At 42.2% G+C, this 24,649-nt stretch overlaps 1 protein-coding gene across 1 annotated transcript; it reads right to left on the reverse strand.

The window, feature by feature from the left end:
* Positions 1 to 352: 352 nt before the first annotated feature.
* On the reverse strand, positions 353 to 21,853 carry CNNM2 (cyclin and CBS domain divalent metal cation transport mediator 2; the record flags this gene model as incomplete). The annotated part of the gene is made up of 7 exons (XM_010017178.1): positions 353 to 1,000; positions 3,183 to 3,367; positions 7,149 to 7,214; positions 9,632 to 9,725; positions 13,056 to 13,225; positions 15,350 to 15,487; positions 21,710 to 21,853. Coding segments are annotated over 7 exons (1,007 nt in total), but the record flags the coding sequence as incomplete, so codon positions are not given.
* Between the last annotated feature and the right edge of the window lie 2,796 nt (positions 21,854 to 24,649).

Raw genomic sequence — 24,649 nt, forward strand, 5'->3', positions numbered from 1 at the left:
CCCAATATCAACTTCAACATAACATAATGGAGGTTACAAAACTGTAAGTGTAACAATGCTTTTGCCTGTTTTACAAAGAAACCTTCTGAAATTTTAGACAACATTAAATACCAAAGTAACCACTCCTTCCCTGAAACTTAACTGGAAGAGTGTAATAGTACTCATCCCTTGGCCCTCCAGGTGGCTGAAACCAGAGGTTCCTTGAAGCTCACTCATTCTTAGGACACAAATAACATACAAGTACCAGTTTCTAACTTCTTCAACAGGGCCACAGAAAGGACCAGAAAGGGGTGAAAAGAGGCCTAAGGACATTGGAGCCAATTCACAAAACCACAACAGAGCCCACTTGAGGTTTGGGAGGGACAGAAACAATCTAAAACTCTGTAAAATACTTTTTAAAAACAAGATCTCTCTTGAAAAAATAACTGGAGGAGCTTTTAAACTTCTCCATATGTGTTTGAGGAGGAAAAACCCAACAAGGATCAAAAATACAGATAAAAAATAAACACAATTCTATTTTGCAAGAATTATTTTCATCATTCTGAAGGGTGGCTCACCATTCCCAGAGTACAGTTGGGGCTTTATTCTCTCTTGCTCTTTGCTCCTTTCTTCCTGTTTCTTCCTTTTCTGCTCCCACAACGGACACAAATGTCTTTGGTCTCAGAACACTGGATGCAGCACAGTGTTGCAAGCACATACTAACAGTGTTCACACTCGGGGAGGAGGCAGGAAGGAGCGAGGGCTGGTCCTGCTGAGGAGATGGGATGGGTGGGTTGTGGGGAGTCAGCTCCTAGATGGCTCCTTCACTGTGCATACTGTGGTTGGGCTTGTTGTGAGTCACACAGTTCTGTTCATTCAGCAGGTTTGCTGTCTCATCTGGCAAACCATCATGCAGCTCCGTAAGAGTCAGTTCGATTTTAGTGTTTTCACTGTCCGAGGACTGAGGTGTTTTGTCCATCCGGGATGCCATCAGGGCATTTTGGTACTGCTGTCTTGAGATCTGCTCCAAGAACAGAAGGAAGGAATAAAAACAGTCAGTCACACTTTTGTGTCCCCTGTGGGGCACACTGAGAAAATCAAGTGCCTTCCCTTTCCATATGATCATACCTCAAACCCTCTTGTTTACCTAGTTCTATAAAACATCCCTGCACTTCGCAAGCCTAGAGCATCCCAACTCAACACCACAGCATGGTGACATTTCCAGACAGGGCAGAAGCACAGAGCTGTGCAACCACCATGCTGTTCAAAGGCAGGGATTTATTTCTGTGCAGAGATTTTAAAATCAGATTTCCATTTCCTTCTAACCATGCACATTTTTAGGGCCAGAACCAGAGTTCAGTGAAGTCTTCCTCCCAACTTCAGCGAGCTCCTGGTGCAGGTCTAAATGTTCCACAGACAGAGAGTACAAGCATTACTGCTCTTGTCTAGGCCAGCAAATGCAGCAGGAGCTACAGCCTTATTCTGATACATTTGAAGGACATTCTGATGCAGAAGGACATTCGATTCTAGAAAAGACTGGGATCTCCATAGACATGAGTCCAAATTAGTCTGCAAGAGCCAGTTGCACTCAGGAGAACAGTCACAACTAGAGCTGGCCTAGAGCAGAATGTTACCGCCCACCATGCCCCAAGGCAAGGAAGCCTGTAGCCCCATATATCTGCATATGGTGGTAGAGGACAGAATTCCTCCTGGAGCCACAAGCAACCTGCCCCGTAAACTCCTCCAGGTCAGCCTTCTCAGCCAGGACAGGCAGCAGGATGCACGTGCACTGGCAGCCCTGTGTGCTACAACAGCAGCGGATCATCTCAGCAGGCAGGAAAGTGGAAAAGGTGAGACAAGACTTTTGGAAAACCATATGTTTCAGTAGCAACACAAGAGAGAGACTGGAAATGGAGAGAGTCAGATGGACCAGGTCACAACTCTAAAAGCAAAATCCAAAACATGCACGAGCAGGTCACAACCCTGGTTTACAAGGTATTAACTGAATAAATACTCATGTGGCACAGTGAAAACACTAATGTTGAGTACTCTGTCCTGTGTATAAAGCAGTGATGCAAAAAGAGGAATGCAAGTCTTAGTGCAGAAGCATGAGACAGTTTAGCGTTCATTAGCCTCGGTATGAACACAGTGAGAGTTGGAAGGACTCCTCATAAACCAGCATAAGATGAGCAGCTGCTCTGTACAGCAGATTAGACATTGAGAGCTGTAGTGAGAAACACTCACCCAGTGATAAATATTTACTGATCTAAGCCTTGAAGGCTTGAACCATCGACCAGTACACTTGCATCTGTCGAGTTCTCAATGCGAGACTGTACTGCTAAAATTTGGCTACAGAATAACTGATTTAACATTCTAGTATTTCTACTCTATTCCACATTCTTAACATTGAATTGACTTTGACAGAAGCTGAGTTCACAAATCACTTGAACTGCATATAAAGAAACTGTGAAGGTGCACTTCATTTAAGAAAAGCATCAAGGTCAACTTCTGGCCATGGGATGTCAGCTTCCTTGGACTCTCAGCTGGGCTGGAATTGCTGCCAGCATCAGCTGTTCCTCAGCTCAGTTAGATTTCCTATCCCACAGGACTCACACACATTTCAGCGTGGGATGCACCATGCTGGGGGACAGAGATGTATTCATGCAGCAACTCACTGGTAGGATGAGACATGAGCCTAACATGTGAAGTTAAGATAAAGAGAAATGTCCGACTTCTCCAAGCAGAAGAAGGATGACAAGTTGGAAAGTTAGATCAAGAACCCCAAACCGAAACCAAAATCAGAAGTGAAAAAAAGCTGCAGCCAACAGAAAATGTTTCATCCTTTAGAAAAGGACACTGATAATGAAGGGTCTCCATTTCTGATGGCTCCAAAGGCTTCACAAAGATACGTTGTTCATGACTAAAAGCAAAGAGAGGTTATTTTCTATTATCTTTCCTCGAGGGACCTGAAATCCAGAACTTTATGTGACCAATCTACTTATGAGCCTAAAGGAGAAGAACAGTGAAGACAAATCAATGGACAGCAGATATTGGGAGAAAGTAATTTAAAGTGACTTTCAAACGGCTGCTTTCATAATCCTGTTTACTCACAAAGTGATCTAAAGAGACCTCCCTTCCCCAGGCTCTCCATCCTACCAGCCAAGCCCAGCTTTCCAGCAGGGCCTTTCTAGCTTTTTTCCTACCTTGACAAACTGAATGTCTGAGATTGCTTTCACTGAGTAGTCTGGAACATACACTTGGAGGAAAGATGCATTCAGCTGGTTGTTGCTGCTCCCTAACGTTGGTGTCACTGCGTCGATGCGATCACTTCGGTTTAAAGAGTCTGAGTGATTCAAGCCGCAGGGCCGAGGTGGAGACTTGTTTTCGGCTGAGAAACAGGCAAGAGTGAGAGATTTCTTAAATCAAGTAAGAAACATTTAAAACCACCAGTTTCAAAGGGACATAATACATCATGATGTAGCACAAAAGAACTGCAAATACTTAATCCACTGATAACTAGACATGCAATTAAACTACCCAGTTGCTCTGAAAAAGAGTATATTTTGAGGCCAGAGCTGGTAGCTGACACCACTGAACATGCCTTAAACAAACCTGGTTTTGTTTATGCTCAGTGTACCCTGTGCACAGCTGTTGACAGTGCTTCAGCTGGTAAGTGGTAACCACCAGAGAAAGGTAACTTCCAAGGCTCCCTTACAGAAGTTCTTGATAGTCAGACCATGCTTAATACATTCTTTTTTTTTTTTAATAATTTATAATTGTAACTCCATACCAGACCTTTCATCCACAGTCTGTTCCAGCTAGCCCTTCCTCCCTTTTATTCCATCTGGTACCAACATATGCCTTGTTCTCTGAATTAGAGCAGACAGTTTCAAATCCTAAGTGATACAGTCCTCAGTGGACCAGAGAGCAGTCCACATGATGATTACTTTACTGTTTCCTCAAGTACCTCCCAGTGCTTAAAGGGGCAAAAACTCAGTGAAGGAGAACAAGCTTCACGTGGTATATGCCAGCCAGCAAAACAGGGAAAACAGTCCATGCTACAAAGAAAAATCTGTGTCCGGGAAAGGAGTAAACTGAAGACAACATTTTCTATCACTGGCCTTTAACCACTGGAAGGTTTCACTTGAAACCCTCACAGCCGTCCCCTGCAAGTGTGATTGGCCTCAGTTCAACTCAAGTAAATGTGCTTTCAGGAAGCCATAGACATTCTGCATCCCTATCTTCCACCCACACGGTGATCCAGAAGAGGGATCTTAGGATCTCTCTTACATCCTTAGAGAGATCCCAAGCCCTCCTGTCAATGGGCTTCTTCCTGGGTGCACACACAGTACATGCTGATTAAATAGCTGCCTTTGGGACTGGTGAGGTTTTGGGTGTTAGTGAGGTTAAATTTCATTCAGCCAGCCCAAACTTGATGTAAACTATGCTACTCAACCTTCACGTGACGCCCATTCTCAGCTGAAAGATCATTTTCATATAATCTTAACACACGAAGCCTCTTCAAACACATTGGCAATGGTATACTTGCAAGCTTTACAAATCCTTTTATTTTTTTGAAGACTTCTAGATATATAAAGTTATTTTTTTAAAAAAAAAAAAGCTCCCTAAAATTCAACCCTACCTCTGCCATTTAATCACTATAAATAAAATCTTTCCTTGCCCAAATGACACAACCTGTTCTACATCCTTGCATATAGCCTTTCCTAAACCAAACACTTTAGATGTTTCTAGATGCATGGCAGAATTGCCCTGTTTTTTATTTCCCACTTAAAAACCCTCTGATGTTGCCTTTCATTTAATTTTAGAAAAGGGAACATAAAAATACAGGTTCTGACAATTTGGCAATTTTTCTGCCATTTCTGCACTATGGAATTAGTGCAGGTCCCTATGGCAACACCAAGTACAGGCTTAGGGGGAAGCACTCCCCTGCAAGGTTTTCCTCCACACCGACTTGCCATCTTGAAAGCCACAGGAGGCTACAATAACTGCTGCCAGGAGCCAAAGCTCTATCTTCACACAGAGCTTGATGCTGTAATTCCCACTGGAGAGCAAGGAGCTGTGAAGGCTGAATGAATTCATCCTGTCTTTCCCACCTGCATACACAAAATTTATCTATGTGTGACAAGAACAGCATCGTTACTGCTCAGCATAAAGGTTTCCATGTGGAACAGCTTTATACTAGTGCAACTATATCTGCTCTTTCTTTTCACCAGGTTATAGTACATTACTAATTAAAAACAAAGGAGGGCAGAGAGCAACATGACAAAGAATACATTAAAACAAAACCAAAAAAATAGGACAGGTGAAACAAAAGGACAGAACAAAAAGGTATGATTACTAAATATCTGAGGGGAAGGACATCACTTCTGGACCATGTAAAAGTCAGGAAGGGAGAAGGGAAGTTAATGATGAAGGGAAGATACTGAAAGGGCAGATGACAGAGGAATACCAGGCAGGTCTGTTGCAGAACAGTGCCCTGACAGCCCCCTAGCAGGCCAGTCCTGATCTAAACAGATCTTTTCTACCCAGATCTTTTCTACCCATACCTCACCTTCCTATACAGGGGATAAAGACCACAAACCACAAGACAAACAATCAGTACAACTGTATTACGAATTTGGAGTTAAACAACAGGATCCTTTTTAGAAGAACCCAGCAGAAATTCCAAGTTTCTTCAAAACTGATACCACATTGCCATAGTGACAGGCTTACCATATCAGTTCCTTTCAAAGGAGACTCTTCCCATTATTTTTCATTTTTCATTAAGTTTTTTTAGTTGGAAAAGGAGCTATGAAAATATGCTTGACATTTATATTGAAAACAACTTGCATGTGCAAAGTATATACTTATTTGTAGGAAGGAAAAGGGGAAAACAAAAAAAAAGGAAGATCTGGTAAAACAAAAGAACCAAGCTAAAAAAGATAATCAAAGCCTCTGAGCTTAAAAGAAAGCCATCAGGTATTTTAATTAAAGAAAGATTAAATTTCTCCCCCTTCTTTGAAGTTTAGCAGCAGGAAACTTTAACAGGGCAGGAAAAAAAAACCCTGCAGGGCAACAACCTGTAGTTTGTTTGGAATGTGCATGAGAGTAATTTAAGGACTGACAGTGAAATACATTTTCAAAAGTGAAAAAAGAAGAGGAGGAACATACAGGAAGCAGATGGTGAAAGTTTATGAAAATCATGATATGTATTAATGTTTAGGAGATGTTTCACTTAAATATGTGTATCATTATCTCGTTTGCCTTTAGGTCTAAAGAAAGACATTTCATCTGAAGAAGAAAACTTCAAAAGGAAGAAATATGTTCGCTGTGGCCCGAACTATTTTAGGATTGTGCTCTTCCATCAGACTTTCTTGATAGGTTTCCATTTCTCTCAACTATTCTGTGCATTCAGTGTCTGCAAAGCTCAGTTCTTGACCCTTCCCGATTTCCAACCGCTCAACCACATCTCAGAGCTCTTTTTGGCCCAATGTGTTCCCTCCTTGGTCTCTGCTCTCCAAAGGGATTTCTGTGTCAGTCAACTTGGTTATTCAGCAGGGAAAGGTCTTAAGTAAAATGGGAACCAGAAAACCCCACAGGAGGTCCCACAACCTTCTTGCACATTCCATAGCAAATCCGTTCGTCACTGTGCCGGGCCATGGCATTAACCTCACTGAGAGAACACTCAGAGCTTTTCAGGAATTGAAATGGCCAGACTATACAAACCATAGAATTTACCCGTATGAGGATATAAGGATTCTTTCATTAAAGAGGTTTTCCTTTTATGGCAGTTTAGCAGCAGACATTCTCCTCTGCCAAATCCATTTTCTCCAGAAATCTTTAAGCCTCAGCTTGGGGGAGAATACCTTCTTTTTAAAAAAATCTCCCCTTCTAATTTTCCACCAGTGTACATAAAAGAAACAAGAAAAAACACACATTATCAAAGACATTTCCTTCAACGTGTTTCTAGTTCTTCCCATTTTGATGGCTCTGTCACATTGCTACCAGTTACCACAAATGAAAGTCCAGGATACCCACCTGTGAGGCATAATTCTGTGCTGGACTTCTCCCTAACAGGCAAAGGGGTCAGAAAAATACAGACTGCAGCTGACTTTTTATGGCATCAGGGCAGTCACAAGAATGGTGAAAATAGAAGCATGCGGATTTACCTGGAGAACCTGCTGCTAACAACTCTGTTCTGCTGACAACAAAGGTACGAGACAGGGACAAGGGAACTAGAAGAGGGAGAGAAAAAGGATGAGATCACGACCAGAAAGGCAGCAGCTATCCACACTCGACAGGGGAAGGAGCCAGTTCACACACTGAGGAACTAAAACCAAAAGTGCAAATCAACTGTGAAAAAGTAAAAGGTTAAAACAAAAGCAAAACCAACAAAAAGACAATTAAACAGTTTTAGGAATAAATCAAAAAACAAGCCAAAGGAATTACAGTGAAGTGAACAATTTTCATTTGCTAATTTGAATGATTATTCAGCACAGGACAGTCCATCAAGGTACACTCAGTTCTGAAACAATTCAAAAGAAGCAGGGGTGCCCACTCCAGCCTGAAAGGCAAAGAGTTAAAACAAGCCAGAGAGCTTTCATGGTGCTGTTCCTTACACAAGTCAGACAAAACCAGAAATAAAACCAAAAGACATGTCACAGTTCAAGTTTTCAGTAAAATGTCAAGTGAGGTTGTGATTCTCTAAGCTCACCTTTTTCAGGATGGGAATAGTACTGCTCATCATTACTGCAAATCCCTCCCCAGCTACCGTTAAAGAAAAAAGCTTCTTTTTTGGGTGGTGGTGTGTGTTGTTTTGTTTAGGTGGATAGGAAGCGTTTGCTTTCAGGGCTTTTTAATGCTTTACTCTCCTGTTACTGACTTTACATTCCAAGTGGTGAGAGGAGGCATATCAAGTCTAATTAGGACACACAGAAGAGCAGAAGTTTTCTCTTGTTCAGAAATTACTTACAGTTCTACTCAGCTTTCCTCTCTACACTGAGCAACAGGAATCTCAGGGTGCTACAAGATATCATAAAACAAATTCTCTAACACCTGGAGGAAAAGTCAGCAAAATAAGGGGTTTGCTACTAGTAAAAGCCAACCAGTTGAAGGTAAACAAATCTAATGTTGGCCAAGACTACTTCAAAATACTGCATATCCTCAAGTTTGGCATGACAAAATCTAAAACAGATTTCAAGGCACATGAAGAGGAGATCATTTGACCTCAAGGGACTTGGGACAGCTGGCATGGTTGTGGGAATGGACAGCAACACGCAAAAAAAACCCCAACAACCCACACACGAAAACATTCAAACTGAACAATGCTGGCAAAACAGATGCCACAAGTGATTTCCAAGCACAGTTCTGGTAGGAGAAGTGACCACATCTAACCCAGCTCTGTGTTTGGCCCATGTGCTCTTGCAAAAGCTGAGCTGCAAAGCTGAGGGTACAGTGCAGTTGTACCCGTGTGTCCTGATTCCTTGTGAACACTGCTGCTGTCAATCAGTGCTCTGCACACTTTCTAATTCGCAAGCCTCAAAAGGTATGAGCTCAACTAATCAAATTAAAGTGATGTAATGAAGGACGAATTAGTCTTGCCTGTAAAAATGAACTCACACATCCAAGAGAACTGATGTTTAACAAGGCTAGACTCAACTTACAATATTATTTTCATTCCAGTGCCATTTGCTAATGTACATAGACATGGGTACACATATGTAAAGGGAGTGTTCATGAGTGTACAGCTAATACAAGCAGCCTCTCAAGTGGAACATATTCCCTGGTGTGACAGGAGGACCAGATTTCAGCATGAAAAATGTCTCTTCTTGGAGCTAAGCAAGCAGCTTTGTGTCAGCAGATGGCCAATGCCAGGACCTGTGCCCCAACACAGCCCTCCCCAACAGGGCCGTGGGGATTCTCATTTGAGGTTGAGATCTTAGAATTGACACTGCAGACACCAAAATGCATCACCAAATGCTGAAACACAGCACTGTAGCCTGCTTTTGGTGGATTATAAAACAATCTCCCAACCTGCACCTGTGAAGTGGTGGCTTGTGCAGCTACCACTTGTTTGCTGGGAATTGTCTCACACTTCGGTGGGAACCGGCTCACACCTCGCCCTCAGCCACCAGCTTATCCCCCTTGCGGGTTTCTCGGTTACATTTCCACACAAGCTGACAGGAATAATCGCTTTTCTTGCACCGCTGCCCTCCTTTTCCTCAAGACGGCTTTGAAAACAAGACCGGTAAGGCAAAAAATCCCCACACTAACCGCGCGTTTGTACTTCGCACCACTAGATGTCCCTCTGCCCCTAATTATTTATTACCGTTATTTCCCTGTTATCTTACAGTGAGCAAAACTACAAAGCTGTTCTCCGGTCCCAAATACATCACTCCCTAAGGCCAACGCTAGCATCTTCCGGGAGCTGGCAAACCACTGCCAGCCACTGGGTTTCACAGCCAGAGGCAGCATCGCCACTGGCCAGGGCCCTTTCCAGGGATGCTGTGCCAGGCAGGCAAGGAGGTACCATTTACATCAGCCTAGGGACATGGTGGGGGGATGCCCTGTGCAGCCTCCTCCTGCTGCACTCACAGGACTGGCAAGCCTGTGCAAGGAGAGCATTCTAGAAGCAGAAGGTAAGAGGACATACCTGGCGATGCTGTGAGGGCCATCACCCCATAGTAGGAAAAAGCACCAGCTTCAAACTTCATCCCCTCTTTCCCAGCCTCCACTTCCACTTTCCCCTGTTAAGGAAAAGGAGAGAGAACTGCAATTAAAAGGGACTGTAGGTCTCAAGGCACAAGACCAAACTTGTGCCCTGAAAGCTAGTTTTGCCTGACATTCCTAAGCAGTGTCATGGTCTCTGCAGTTTGTAAAGGTGCCTGAACAGGGACAGACCCTTGTGCCCTGAGCTATCCTGGTCTTTGGTGCCCTGTGGCCAGCAGAACTCCCTTCTGAGGACTGGAATCACTTCAGGGTGGTTCTATTGCCCTGCTCCAAGTGCTGCCAGGCTGCTCTCCCTCAATGAAGAGTGAAAAAATACTCCCCCTGTATCACAAGGAGCTTGTAAGTAGCCCAGTCATCTGGGGTCTGAAGACACTGACGCATTTCACACGTTCATACAAAAAGTCCCCACTAACACAAGCATAGGAAAGGGAGATGGGAGACAAAACGTGAGGAGGAGATTCCCACAGAAACAAAGCCCTTATTCCTGAAGGAGCAGCCTTGGGGATACTTTGGTTTTCCTGGTTTCTAGCAGTTTTACATATTCCAGCACCCTTAACTTAAGATCCTGCTCTTCTGCAGGGTCTTACCTAGAAGGACCCTCAGTGCTTCCAAGCTGTATAACACCACACGACCACACAAGTGCACCCAGTTCTGATGTGGGCTGAACCAGATGTTTAACATCAAGTCCTACAAAGGACTCCAGAACAGAACCCACCATATCAAACACAGCTGTAAGAATCCCAGTTACTTTGGTAAACAAGTAGCAAAAAGTAATTGGCTTCTCAGTGGGGCCTCTTGTCCATCCTTATTGGTACTGCACTGAGAGTTACAGCACACCACTGCAGACAGAAGAAATTTCATGCGGTTTTCAGGTTGAACTACATAAAAGTTGGGGGTTTAGTCAAACAACATAATTACCTGCAATGCTTTCCCTCTGCTAGACTGGAAAGGGCAGAGACTGCCTGTCCCTTGTGGACTAAGTAGACTGAACATCAACTGGATAGAATTGGGTCAAAATGAGTCCAAAGGTATATTTGATTTCTGTGTGTTTATTTCATTAAACACTATTTCTCATACATAATCATGCCTTTAACTTTACAGTACAGAAAAACGTGAAAATGAACTCAACCTGCATCAGCCCTGATACCACGCCAGTCTGTTTAACTGCCCCAGATGAGAAAAAACATAAAATCTACCTAGCAGGAAAAGAGTGCCTAGCTCACAAAGCCACTTTACTGCTATCACAAGCAACGACTTCATATAATCCCTTTTAAAACCAATTTCACTTCACAACACAAATAAGTAGCTTATTTGTTCATTACAAGCCTTCCAAAAGGTACGATTTCATCACTCAGGCAAAGACTGGTTATAAACAGAGCTCTCAACCTACTTAAAATAAGTAGGTTGAGAGCTCTGGTAAACTGCTGGTAAATAACTACTAGCCTGGTAGTTACTCACCAGCCAAGACTAGGTCTCTCAAATACATACACAACCAGGCTTTGATCTTCACATACAGTCAGTCTGGAGTTAGTAGCTAATGAAAAACTATCACAAGTTCAGTTTCAGTTCCAAGACCATCAGCACACTCAGCACCTTCAAGCTTCCCAGCAGTGGCCATATGAAGACCAGACACGCTTGGCATAGTCACAGCGGCTGCAAAGCCGTTAAGAATTCCCCATGCATGCTATTAGATGCATTCTGCCCTGTTTAAATGCATGCACATGCAATTTCTGGTTTTCCACTGTTTAATGTTCTAACAGGAATGTTGAAAAAACACAATGCCAAAACCAAATCTCAAACTGCTACAGAAGAACTTCCCATTAGCTAAGAGAAAAGCTGTTGCAAACAGGTGACATTCCATCTAAAATAGTAACTTTACAGAGACTAAACCAGTACCTTTAATGCACTAGTTTATGCACTTTAATGCACAGAATATACATTTAATTGTGTTCTGGCATGCGTTTACTATGAAGGTATTCTTGGTCTCTTGACACAAGAGAGTAAGTCCATTTAAGAAACAGAACCGGAGTATTTATTCCCATTTGATCCTTGCAGAACCAACCTTGTTACCATTTTTATAGTATGTAGCCACTGCAAGACTCAGTTTTCCAAATGCATTATAGAGCTAGCACATTGTGTTTGCTAAATATTTATTGATGCCAGGAAAGCTCAGAAAGAACTTATCATTCTTCTGTATTGCCCGTGTCCTCCATTTGCATCTTTGCAGCATTACCTCATTCAGGAGCATTATCTTGCCTCTGGAATATTTCAGATGGCAACGATTTAGCTCATAAGAAAGAGCAGTTAAAGAGCTACCCGAGGCTCCTCAAACCCTTCAAAAAACTGAACCTTTATAAAAAGAGAACTACAGTGAATCCAAAATTCCATATTCCAGTTCTTTCTTAATTACTTACCACTGATAATGTTTTTACCCCCTTCCTCTTTTTTTTTCTTAAGGCCACATTAAGGAAGATTTCAAGGCCTGTGTTACAACTTTAGCTACAATGCTTGTGTTTTTATAACCAAAACTGATTTCAGTTATGCAGGATTGATACATAAGCACCTTTACAGCAAAATTGCTCTTAAAGGACTGTTTCTTGTTCCTGCGCAGACAGTGCCAGATGGAAGCTAAGTCTTTGTGTGAAGCTTTACCTAGCTGTTCAAGACCTCCTGTGAAGAAATAAAACCCAAGAGATAATAGCACTGGAAGCAATCCTGTACAGAACCAGCAGAAAACAGTCCTTCCACACCACGTACAGCTCCAATCTAAAACCCACCAAAATACAGCGGTCATGGGGTAGGGAGAGTGCCCAGGAACAACAGGGGCTGTGGTTCAGTAGATGGTGCAGTGACCCCACCAAAACCTGCGCTTCTCAAAGCACCAAAGGTACAGTCTTCAAAATTGCACAGAAAAATGTCATTTCTCTACACTGTCAAACTCCCCATGCCTCCTTTTGCAAAAGGAAAAAAAGCATTAGAGAAAGCATCCTGGCCAAACTCCTATGACATGGCATTTATTTGTACCTTTATTTTCCAAGCAATGCCAGCTGGATGAAGGGATTCCCTTGCATTGCCTATCCTAGAGTTACCTAAAGTAATTTTCAACAGATGACTGTAAGTGGGAAGTGCTGTCTACCCTTCACAACTGGTTTAACTGAGGCTGGAAGCAGCTGAGTGAGAAGTTCAAGGTTAGGAAGGTCATAAAGGAGGCAGGAGCACTTCCCAGGAGCCATAGCTCTATTCCCAGGTTTGAAAGAAGACAAACTTCAACAAGTGGAAGAGATACAGAGAAGGATATGTCAGGAGCTTAAGAATTTTGCACATAACTACATAACCACATGTCTGACCTGTAAAATGAGAATAAAGTAGTCAACAGGCTTGTTTCGCTGGTAGAGGTAGTGTTCTGGGGCTTTCTTGTTCTTGTCATCATATTTCAGCTCCTGGATGACGTTGGGATGTTTTAGCAGCCTGAGAAGGATCTTCTCTGACATCTGGGATGGACCAAATGCTTCTACTTCTATAACACAAGATACAACTTGGCATTACACTTCATATACGTGGCAAGAAGTTAGCAATACTCGTTAATAAGCATTTGCCTAAAAAAGACACACAGATGCAGAGAGATCCATTATGGAAATGCAGGCTTCCTGTCTTTTGAGACTGTTAGATTTGTAAGAGGGGAAAAAAAAAACAAACAGAAATACCCCAACTTTCATTACTGAAGTATTTTTCAAAATAACCAAAAACCATGTCTTCATCTGAAAGGGAAAAGAAAAAGGCAGTCTTGCCCTCTTGAGAGTTCAGAGTCACAGTTGTATAGGCTTATTGGAGAGTTGTATGAATAGAAAAGCTTTACAGCTGGGGCAGAGAGAACCTTTGAATTTGTTTTTTCCTTCCTCAAATTATTAGTTACTACATTTATTGCACTTTGAAAAAACCAAAACAACCGAATCACCATTTGGGGCTTAGAAAGTTACTCTAGATAGATGCTTTACATAAATCAAAGACACAGCTAGGGCTGCCACAGTTCATATGGAAGGAGTTACTCAAAGTGAGAGACAGTGCAGGTCAGTTCAAACCATGTGGGATTCATGCCTGACACACAGAACACATTCCCTATCCACTTGTTCTTCAGTGTTCCCAAGAAGAGCTGTTTGAAGCAGAAAAGCTCATCCTTGTGTGGGAGAGTTAAGCCAGGGACGTCGAGATTTACACATGCAAATTGATAAGCTTTTCTAACAACTCATTTCAGAACAGGCCCATTAATGACCCAGTACCTTTCTTCTGCTAAACATACTATTCTCAATTTAGAGCAGAGAAACCAAAATGGTAGCTTTCATCTTATTTAGCAGTGGCTTCACAGACAGACCTGGATTTAAGCTACGCAACACTTTCATCCACAAAACAAGTAGAGAAGCAGCATTGTAAGACTATGTCTGTTGAGCAGGTGTTTAGGGAAATCCATCAAGTCTTGTACCACTACATGAACAATGCCTTGCTCGCTGTTAAATCCACATCTTCCTGTTGAACTGCTTCCTTTCACCAAGGACATGCCCATGTGCACATGAGCCGTAGGAGTCCAAGCCTTTTAAGGAATTACTGCCCCTCAGCTGAGATGTGATAACCGATCACATACATGTTTCCTTCAAGTCACAGAGGCAAAAAAAAAAGCATGAAGGCAGACTAGGAGCATCTAGGCAGGCAGTTACTGCATTTTAGAGGAGGGGAAGTACTAATTTCCAACTGGAGGTGGCAAACTTGAGATGGAACAACTTTATCATTTTCAACCCATGAACATATGTTGAACACAGCAGTGAAAGACGCCCATCTGAAAGGCCTGCATGTGAGAAGTCTTTATATGTCAAAGAGAGACAGCATGAGCAACAGGAAGGTATGTTTTCCACAAGCTCTCCTGTTAACAGGTCTCATCTCTGAGGTGAAGGGACCAACTTTACGACGACAGGCAGTATCAGCTGCAAGAAAGCTTTCAAGGCCCTGGCCTCTCTGCCAGACTGCTCACCCAAGGGGCTAAAACATCAGGTTGTTCTGGGATGTAGACAACTGTCCTCTGAAACCTGAAGTCATCAACGGAGGTCACACAAGCCAGCCAGAAATCCATTTTTAAAAGTACAGTTCAACCACCTGCGCAGTCTGCATTAAATGTGTCGGGAGAGTTTTTCACTTGGAGTCAAAAAGTCTCATGGAACAGGTTTAGACCTTCCTGCAAAAAGTCCAGCATCTCTTTCTGGAGAAGGCGCCAGAGTGCAATTACAGTCAGCTGGGCAGTGGTATCGAGTCCTCTTTGGTTTGTTCCCTGAGCTCTTCCTAATAGGGTGTACTTGCTAGTCGTTAATCTGACGGACTCTAGACATGCAGTGCGGCACTTGGCATTCATCCTTACCTTTCAGACCAATTTAAAGTTACTGGTCCACCCCTGGTAAATGTCTCAGAGGGTTCATGCCGACACTGAACACAGGAGAGGAGAGAATTTAAAAAGAAAAACACAACAGTGGCATTATTTGTCACCCCACAATCCAGCCTCCCTTCCCGCCTGCACTGTCCCACCCACCTCACCGGCCTTTGCTGACAAACTGCCTCCGAGGCACTGGCATGATCGCAAGAAGAGATAACCCACACTTGCCTGTTGCCAGGAACCGGTGCATTGCCAGGAGGAGCTGCGGTGATATTTTAACCTTCATCTCGCTGTCTGTCTGCTTGAAGGCAGAGAAGTCCTGCTTCCTGTCCCGATGAGCTACTTTCTTTTTCGTCTTGTTATCAGCTGGGGAAGGGAGGGTGGGAAAAGAAAGGAAGGAAGCAATTTCTGTTAGAACGGGGTCCAACACGAACCATGCTGGATGGAGTCAGCCAGGATGGCCACCCAGAGCACAGGGTGCACACAGACTCCTCTGCAGCACATGCAAGCCCTGCTCACTGGCACACAGAAGCCAGAAACAACCAGCCAGCTGTGCTGTGGGCTCAACTGGATGTAAGCCCCTGTCCTGCACAGCCAGACACCCATGGCCTCCATCATTTTGATGGGAGGAAAGTCTCTGCTTGCAAACATCTCATTGCAGAGTGGCTCTGCATATTACACATAAGGTGCATGCACATTTCTAGGTGGGGAGGAGTCCTACCCAGTGTTACTAATGATCAAAAGGTGTTGTTCTACAGAAATGTTTGTGATAGCTATTTTTTCATATATACATTCATTAGAAAATTCCCAGCAAGTACATAGACTAAATATACAATGACTTATTTCTTATGCTGTATCATGGCTTCACTGGCTCTTCACAGCTTTGGCAAAATCCACATGCCTTTGGTCCAAGTAACTCCCAATGTCTAGGGTATGAAGTTTCTTTCGTTCAGCCAAGGCTGGCAAGATGTGTAGTTCAGAGGTGGGAATCTCTGGATGCTTTACAAGCACTGAAGCCAGAATCAACTACAGAGTAGCTTCAGGAGTTCAGATATGGGAATCTGCCTGCTAGTGGACCTGGACTTCCGTTTGTTATTCAGCTAAATACTTGTCACTTGGTGTGTTTGTGTCCTAAACCAGGGGCTCTGGAGGGGAATACCCATTTGTGAAAGACAAAATGAAAGATGATGTCGCAGAGGCGCAAACAACCCAGCTATTATCATATACCCACTGAGCTCATCTGCCAAAATGTCTAGGAAACAAGATAAGCAGCAAGCTATAGTCATGGTGGGGTATGGTATGTGTCAATTCCAGGGAGAAAAGATCTCTTCTCAGATGGCAGGGCCTTGCTCTTCTCTGCTGACACCATGCGTAAAGTGGCATTGGTATAAGCAGCAGAATAGTGTCAGAGAGCTGTGAGCTCCACTGTATATTGCAGGAAACCCAACCACAATACTGGCAATTAACAGATTTTCCCAAGTCACCTAGCCCTTTAGACATGAATACATTTAGATCCTCAGCTTCCCACGGACAAGCCCCCACTACAGGACTGTCACAGAGTCAACAGCAATACTGTACTAATAGTAATGTATCTACTCTAGATATCTAAAGCTCATTCTGCGAGCAGAGCAAACCAGAAAATTTGAGATACTTATTCCCAAGCACATGGAAAACAATGATGACCCATGCCCTTTTTCTTCTTTGAAACCAGAAGCCTCTTACCCTAGTAGTGCTTTACCCAGGACCTGGACTACATCAGGGACTACAGTTTTTCTTCCAAAAGCAGGAATAGAAACCACCCAAGGGAGTGGTTACAGACTAAAAACAATCCCTGCCTTAGGAATATAGTGTGAGACAGACCTTATCTGTACTTGCAGTCAAAGGAAAGATGGATACTAAAGCAATAGAAAGTGAACAGGACAAAAGCCCCCCCGAAGCTCTCACTAGGTCCTACCTCTCGTAAGAGGTAAGAAGGATAGAAACTGGATTTTTTTCTTCTGAAAAGCTCAGAGAATGCTGGTGTTTATAATGCTGTGGCTGACACTTTCTCACAAGGAGCACCATTGCTGATCTCTTCAGGGAGGCAAAAGTCACCACAGGTATAAGTTTTAGCCCTAGGACAGGGAAACGCCTTTTCAGAGAGGCAGTAAAGCATCTCTTTTATTTCTCTTGTGGATGAACTGTACCACCGCAGGCTTCGCACTGCACTTGTGGTAACTCAGAACATGGCCAGCATCACACCATGGGAGGATGCCTTAAATCTTTCTGTCTGCATCAGTCATGAAGGTGAGAGACCCAGGCTCTCAAATGATGGGTGGATTCAACTGCTTCCACTGTTGCCTTGGCTGCTTCTTCAGAAACCTTCCCCCAAGAAAAACGTTACACAGTAAGAGCAGAGCCATATGGCTTAAAGCCACTATCTTGGCTTTTTTTTGTAAGGGATGGTCTTAATTATTCTTCACTATCCAAACAACTTTTGAGCTTCTTATAAGACACAGGAAGCAAGGACTGGCTGGTGACAGAAGTAATTTAATGTGGACCAGATATTTCCTGTCTGTCCTTTCTATAGTAGGTGAGATGGAGACCTGGGCACTGAAATTATCTTGGCCTGCTGAGCTGATCTTTGCTTACAGTGCTGTGACGCTGTTTGGTTCTACAACATCAACAACGTGATGCATGAGGGATACCCTCAGTGTAACTTTTGGTGAGATATCAACAAATACTGCAGCTATTTTAAGTAGTTTCTGGGAATATTTAGACTTTTCATTCAAATCAAATGCAGCAAGGCTGACTGTGAGCTCCTGGGCTGAGGGAGAGAACTATGGAAGAGGAGAGGTCCAAACACAAGAAAGGTTATAATCTCTCCTGTAACACTCCTGAATTTCCATTCCTGATGCAGGACACCACAAATGACTACACAGATCTCCCTGAAGGAGCCAGCTTGGACTGGAGACAGCTACAGAACAGGGAGTTCAAACCTCAGAAAAGAAAGTACAGTTCCCAGAGGACTAGACTCACTGACCGTGTGCCCATACTCAGTACCAGAATGCCCAACCCAAGGCAGCCAGGGGTGGATGCCAAGGCCTCAGTGATTTACACACCCCTTGCCCCCCTCTCCCTCATCCTCCCAGTGATGCACACAGCCTATGTCCCACACACTTCACAGGTCTTTGTAAGCCTGTGAGTTTGTTTCATTTTAAAAGAAAGGTTTAGGAATTAACTAAGTTAGTTTTGCCAGTTCTTTTTGTCCGTAGCTGTGAAAATCAGGTTGCCTTGTGTATCACCTGTTTTGGCAACTGACAGAAAGTCAGTGGGACTAAATCTGAAGCTCTTAAACAGCCTAAAATAGCTTCCTTTAAAGACACAGCTTTTGCAGCCTACTGGTTCTAGACACCAGAAGGTTAGCAAGTCCAGTCCTAATAGCCAACAAGGTAAAAACATTAATTTCTATTGGGTGGCAACCACTTTGGTGTACCTAAAGATCAGATTCCAGCTACATGAAGTTCTGCTCTCCTGGCACAGGATACTGATGTACACCATGCCAATATCTGTAGGTCTTGCCAGACAAATCAGGGTTGCACAATCTCTTCTATGTTGCCACACTTTTGCTGGATGACAGTGGAAAAACATTAGGGAAAACAATTTTTATTCCCTTAGCTCTGTAGTTTAAATGGGAGGAGTGATACAGTGTTTACTAGCACATATATTTAACATACCTGTTTTGAAAGCTGTTTGGAAATAGGAATGTTTGGATAAAATGTGGTGCTCCCCTCAGGGAAGTGACCTGCCAAGGATAAATCATTAGGTGAAAGCTAGTGGAGATGCAGCAGTGCAGCTCTGTAACAAATTTGCCCCATGGCCTGGCACTGAATGTCCCTGCAGCATGGGCTTGCCCAGGGGTGTATTTGCTGGCAGACTGCTGAACAGCACAGGAGTGACTATGTAAAAATGCAGCATAAGCTGATGCTTACAACCGGACTATCCACGACATGCAGAATATGTGCACAACTGTGTGTTTAAGGTATTCAATTTGTAGAAAAATGCCAGTGGGGCAAGCCATCTCTGAATTTGTACATGTGAAAAACAGCAGCATTCCAGTTGTACTAAAGGGATGACTAAACTTGCCTTCAATTAAAAAAAAGCTAAATAAAACAGGTCACCAGTGAAACCCACGTCAGAATGGTGAACTCTATGTTCCTCAAGGAGACATACAGCTTTACCATGACACTGGCTGAGACATAGTCAGAGCCTACCTCTGTCTCTCTACCCCATCAGCATCCCCAGTACAAAGCCTCCTGCTCAGTACTCAGTCTGTCCACATGTTGGTATGCCAGACATAGGTAATAATTTTTCTTGCTCTTATCTTCTCCTTGCTCCCAATATCTCTGCAAGCCATAAGATAAAGCAGACTAGAGCAATTTTCTGAAGAAATACATCTATTGGGCATGCAACACTTAAGAAATTCAGGTGCAGAGTTTCAGCAGTGAGAACAGCTTTCAGCAAAAACTGAAATATATGTAAATATACAGTAGCTTCCACCCTAACACAGTTAAAATTGATTTTCATGGCAACAGAAGAAAGGCACAGCTCCAACACCAAGGTCAGCCGTTTCATCAAATTTCAAGTTTCCATCAAAGCAAAACAAGACATTTTTTAAACTGCAGAACAAAGGTGTAACAACACTGCCAAAATATTTCACAAGGTCTACTTTTAAGTAAAGACCTACCATAGAGCAAATCAGTCCAAATGTTTCAAGTTGGCTTGGTATGAGCTGAGTAAGCCAGCTTGGTCTCAACGAACAGCATCAGAGAACTCTGGTACTACATGGGGTTACTAGCACTGACACACTGATACCAACAATAAAAATGAGCTGCCTTAACATATTGTGGACAATTAGGTCCCTTCAGTAAATCCAAAGTATGTTCCCATCACTACACCAATTGTAAGCGGTTACAGCACATCAATCTGCCCAAATCCAAAATCTGTCACGTTTTCTATGATCCTTATGGCTTCTCTGGATTTCTGCTCTCTCTCTTACTGCTACAGTTTCCTTCAATCTAAACAGTGGAATGAACTGCAGCGCTTCATAAAGAAAACTGAAGTTCATCTTCATGGTATATAACAGGAGTCACCCCCCAGAACTTCCTGCATCCTCCAGGAAGCCTAGGAAGGGAAGTTTCCCGCCAGTTCTGAACCAGGAATTTTCAATACTAAAACCTTCTCAGTAAGGAGATTTTCAAACAAACTCATGTTCACCAGCTTTATTTTGTTAATGTAGGAAGTCTTCAGATAGCAAAATTAAATTCTCATTTCCTTGCCTTCTAACATGTTATTCATGTTATTAATGGTCAAAGCTTTTTTTTTTTTTTTGTCCTGAAGAACATTGCATGATCTATATGATTTCTCTTAACAAACAAGGTGGGGGAAAAACACTGAAAAGCATATGCAATGTTTTTCACTCGTATAAACAGGGAAATATCTCAAAGGTGATGACACAAAGATGGGATCTTTATGGACTATAAAAGAAAGTCTGAATTCACCCTGTAAAAGCATTATGCTGTAAGTGCTTAGCCCAACAATTCATTTATGAAGACATGAAAAGAAATTGATACTAAGTAGACTTCTGTGATTTGCATAGTAATTAGACTGCTTAGCATATTGTAAAACACAACAGTGATTTACATGAACCTTTGGGCACATAAATACTGTTAAAATGCTGACCAGCTACAGAAAGTAGTTCAGGCAATAAGAATATATTAAGAAAAGTAGAAGTTACGTCTATCCCACAGTAAAAAGTGCTCATTTGGCATCTGACTTGGAGGATAGAAGATGCTTGCACTGGCCTGAAAAAGATGCTCTAGAAACATTCAGATCCCTTTCAAGAGGAAAGAAAAAGAGAGCAAAGGACAGCTGAGCAGTCTTAAAGATATTTTAAATTATTTCTGTTACAATAGAACTAGAGACATCCTTGTGCTACACGCAAACGCACAGTAAAAAATAGCATCTGCCAGTATGTGATCAAAGCACAGATAAGACAGATAAAGAATGACAGAAAGAAAGTCCCATATGCACAGGCCAGATTGTGCAGATGGAAAGAGAAGCAAAGACGCTTTAGGTAACTGGCTAAAGACCAGGCAAATTCTAAACTGGGAAAAAAGAGAGACCGGATCACTCAAGTCCCAGGTAATGGCTGACCTGCAGCATCATCTCCCTCAACAGATGTTAACACAAAGGAAGCAAGAAGCTGTATTGAAGGATAAAAAGAGGAGTAATTTAGGACATGCTGGTTTTCAGCCCTGAAGACAACCTTCCATTCTCAAGTTTTCTGAATGAGTGACAGAGAGACACTCTAAAAAGACTCCATTCCCCTTGGAATGTTTTTGAATTAATACAGCATAAAGGGATGAGGTGCCCATGCTGCAAAACCAAAAATTACTTTGGCCGTCTGAGGGATCTGCAGGTCATTTTGACCATTGAGATTTTAAATCTGCAACTTAACATCTCTCAAAACACAGCTATTAGACACAACTGCTTGTGGATGGAGTCCTCCCCCTGGTCTACAAATGAAGAGCAAATATTTCTACTCACTGTATAGATCTGTTTCATCCAGAATTTCAGACTTGATGATCTCTTCAATCACATCTTCTAAAGTGACAATTCCCAGGACTTCATAAAAAGGATCCCCTTCTCCTTCATTGTTTACTCTTTGTACTATAGCCAGGTGAGACTTGCCTGCAAGGAGACAGATCAGCAATTTAGACATGTAGAAATTCCTGAAAGATCAGAAATTATAGCAGAATTATAGACACACAGGTATAAATAAAAAGACAAAAAGGTTGGTCTCAGGCTTCAGGAAAGAACAGGCAAAGTTTAATAAATGCTTAAAATCATAATCTGATTTCTGTCTGAGAAATGCTTTCCTGGGTCACATAAATCCACCTAGTGCACTAAAGGAGAACAGCTAAAGAGATCAGTGTTCTCTTTCTAATGTCTTTCCCAGTGAAACTGTTGCCCTGGCATTGAATTCATTATATTATCTTGTTGACAGTTATTCCAATTCTTATCTCATGCACTGGCAGAGGAAGGCCAGGCTGGAGCCCTCCTTTACAGTGAGTTCCTGCGGATGTTCTCCTCAAGCTTGGAAACAACAGCAACAATGGCCAAACCGCAGAAGCACAAGGACAGGGTAGAGCTGGGAAGAAGAGGTCAGCCCAACTTATGAATTTCTCATTTTCTCCTGCCTTCCTCAAAAATAATTTATATAACCATGCTCTGTAGGAGTGTGGGGGCTTATTTAGGAATCAACTAAAATATTCAAAGTGACAGCGTCTGATCAACAAAGAGAAGAACTAAGATGAGATATACTAATGGCTCTGAAGATCCCTGAGCTGTGCATCATTCACAGTGTATTCTATAATTCCTAAAGTCTTTTCTGCCACAGGAATAATAATAATAATATCATGAATCCGCTGTGATATCCCTTGTTGCTGATTTCCCTAAGTGCCATTAAAAGTGCCACTCCTTTATAAAGCTGCATAAAAAGTAACATGCATTCTAAGGGTTCGCCAAATACAAGTGGCATTCTGAAGTATAAATAAAGCAGATACTAATATGCTTCCTGAATTATTGGAAGGTAAGCAAAACTGTCTCACATTCTTCTTCCCTGGTCTGAAAAACGATACTTCTCTCCATCCGTGGAAGATAACCAAAATAGTTCAACTTTGCTTAGACCCCTTTATAGGCAATAATGTCTGCATGTTTTAAGATTCAGATTATTAGACTAACAAACATTCAAACTATTCCACCCCAGACTTACTCATGCTTAAAGAATGAAAATATCCCAAACAAATTAGACGAGGGAGGAAAACTTATCAACTACCGATATAAACATTGCATCAGGTCAAGTCAATTCACTTTGGTAAGTTTTTCACATCTGCTTTCCCAGGGACCCAACATAAGCAGTTAAAAACAAATTCTTGGTGAATGCTGTCTGTCGAAAGTTAAATTCTTTTGCTATTCCCAGCTTGTGATCATTTAAAAGGAATTTTCCAAAGCAGGGTCTAATATTAGACTCAAAATGAAGTTTCCATTCCACTTAGGCGATATTCTCACCAAAGTAACTACTGCATAATCTGATTGTCTTGGAGCTACTCGTTTAGATGCAGATGGACATACTTTAAATACCAACTCCACAGCACTGCTGAGTCTTATCTTGAGGAGACCTTATTCTACAGTGAATTAATAGAAAGATGATTTGTGATTTTAAAGGATCAACATTCATATTGTACTGAAAGTCTTTCCTGTGCCAGGTTTTATTTCTCTACATTCCTTGCAAGACTTCCAGCTCTTTTTACTGCTCAATGAACAGTACAAAAACAAAAAAGGTGAATTCATAAACCCAGGAAAGATTTAACTACTATTATCAGTGCTGTTCCCTGTAATAGATTACAACAATAGTATCTTTTCAATCTAACAATGCTCAAGAAGAACTGTGGCACAAAAAGAGGTCACACGGACAAATCAAATAATGTAAATTATTTCCCAGTGGCTGCTCAGATAGTACATTTGCTTTCAAGTCAGAAGACATGACTCCTTCAAGAACCTTTTCTATCAGGAACCAGAACAGCTCATTTGCACCTGCTCATTCAGATGCTAATTCCTGACGATTACCATTCTCACACATTAGTAAATGGTTAAGAGTGCTCAGATCTGTACAAGTGGCTGAAGTAAAAAACAACAAACAATGCCATCACCACGGTGTTTCAGCTTTGATCAGAATCACTACATTGCCACCTTCTCCTCCACTTCTGTATTGCTTATGACTGAGCTGAACTAAATGATGAAATTTTATGTTCTGAAAAGGACAGTCTTTCTAACAGTGGCATCCTGGACTCATCTACAAGCAATGGGAAAGATGGATGGAAATGGGACTGGGGAAGGACCTGAGGGACGATAAAACCATGGGAAATTGTGCATGACTTTCAGGCACAAAACCAGATACATGCCCTTTCCATTGAGCTAGTCCCCACCATGATTTTAGGATCACTAAAATATTATGCTCTCTCTGAGTTTTAGCAGCCGCAACACCCTGATCTGAGCAACAGTACCTAATGTGAGACAATGACCAAAATCTGTACCAGCTACTGCTCTCTTATGCAACATGAGCTGACAAGGAATTAGTTATGGATGGGTATCGGACATTTTGTAATTTGTACAATGAAAAAGAAGGCTAGAAATACTTTTTCTAACTCTACCATGATCTCTGATTTTTTAAGGTTTTTCTGTATATCACCTGAAGTATGGAGACCATTGAAACTTGTCATAGTTTCAAACATCACTGGACTTCTTGGTGGGTAGAATCAATGTTAAGCTCTTAAAACTATATGTTTCAGAGAGTTTATCCGTTGAAAATAGATAAATCATCCAAACGCAGGCTGACACTAACCTTTCTTCCCTCTTGACTGTCAACTTTTCCTGTTTCTGACTTCCATGAAACCACCACTTAGCTGGGCTCAGATGAATTTAAGC

Source organism: Nestor notabilis, unplaced genomic scaffold, assembly GCF_000696875.1.
Source record: "Nestor notabilis isolate BGI_N333 unplaced genomic scaffold, ASM69687v1 scaffold5466, whole genome shotgun sequence".
NCBI classification, from domain to species: domain Eukaryota; kingdom Metazoa; phylum Chordata; class Aves; order Psittaciformes; family Psittacidae; genus Nestor; species Nestor notabilis.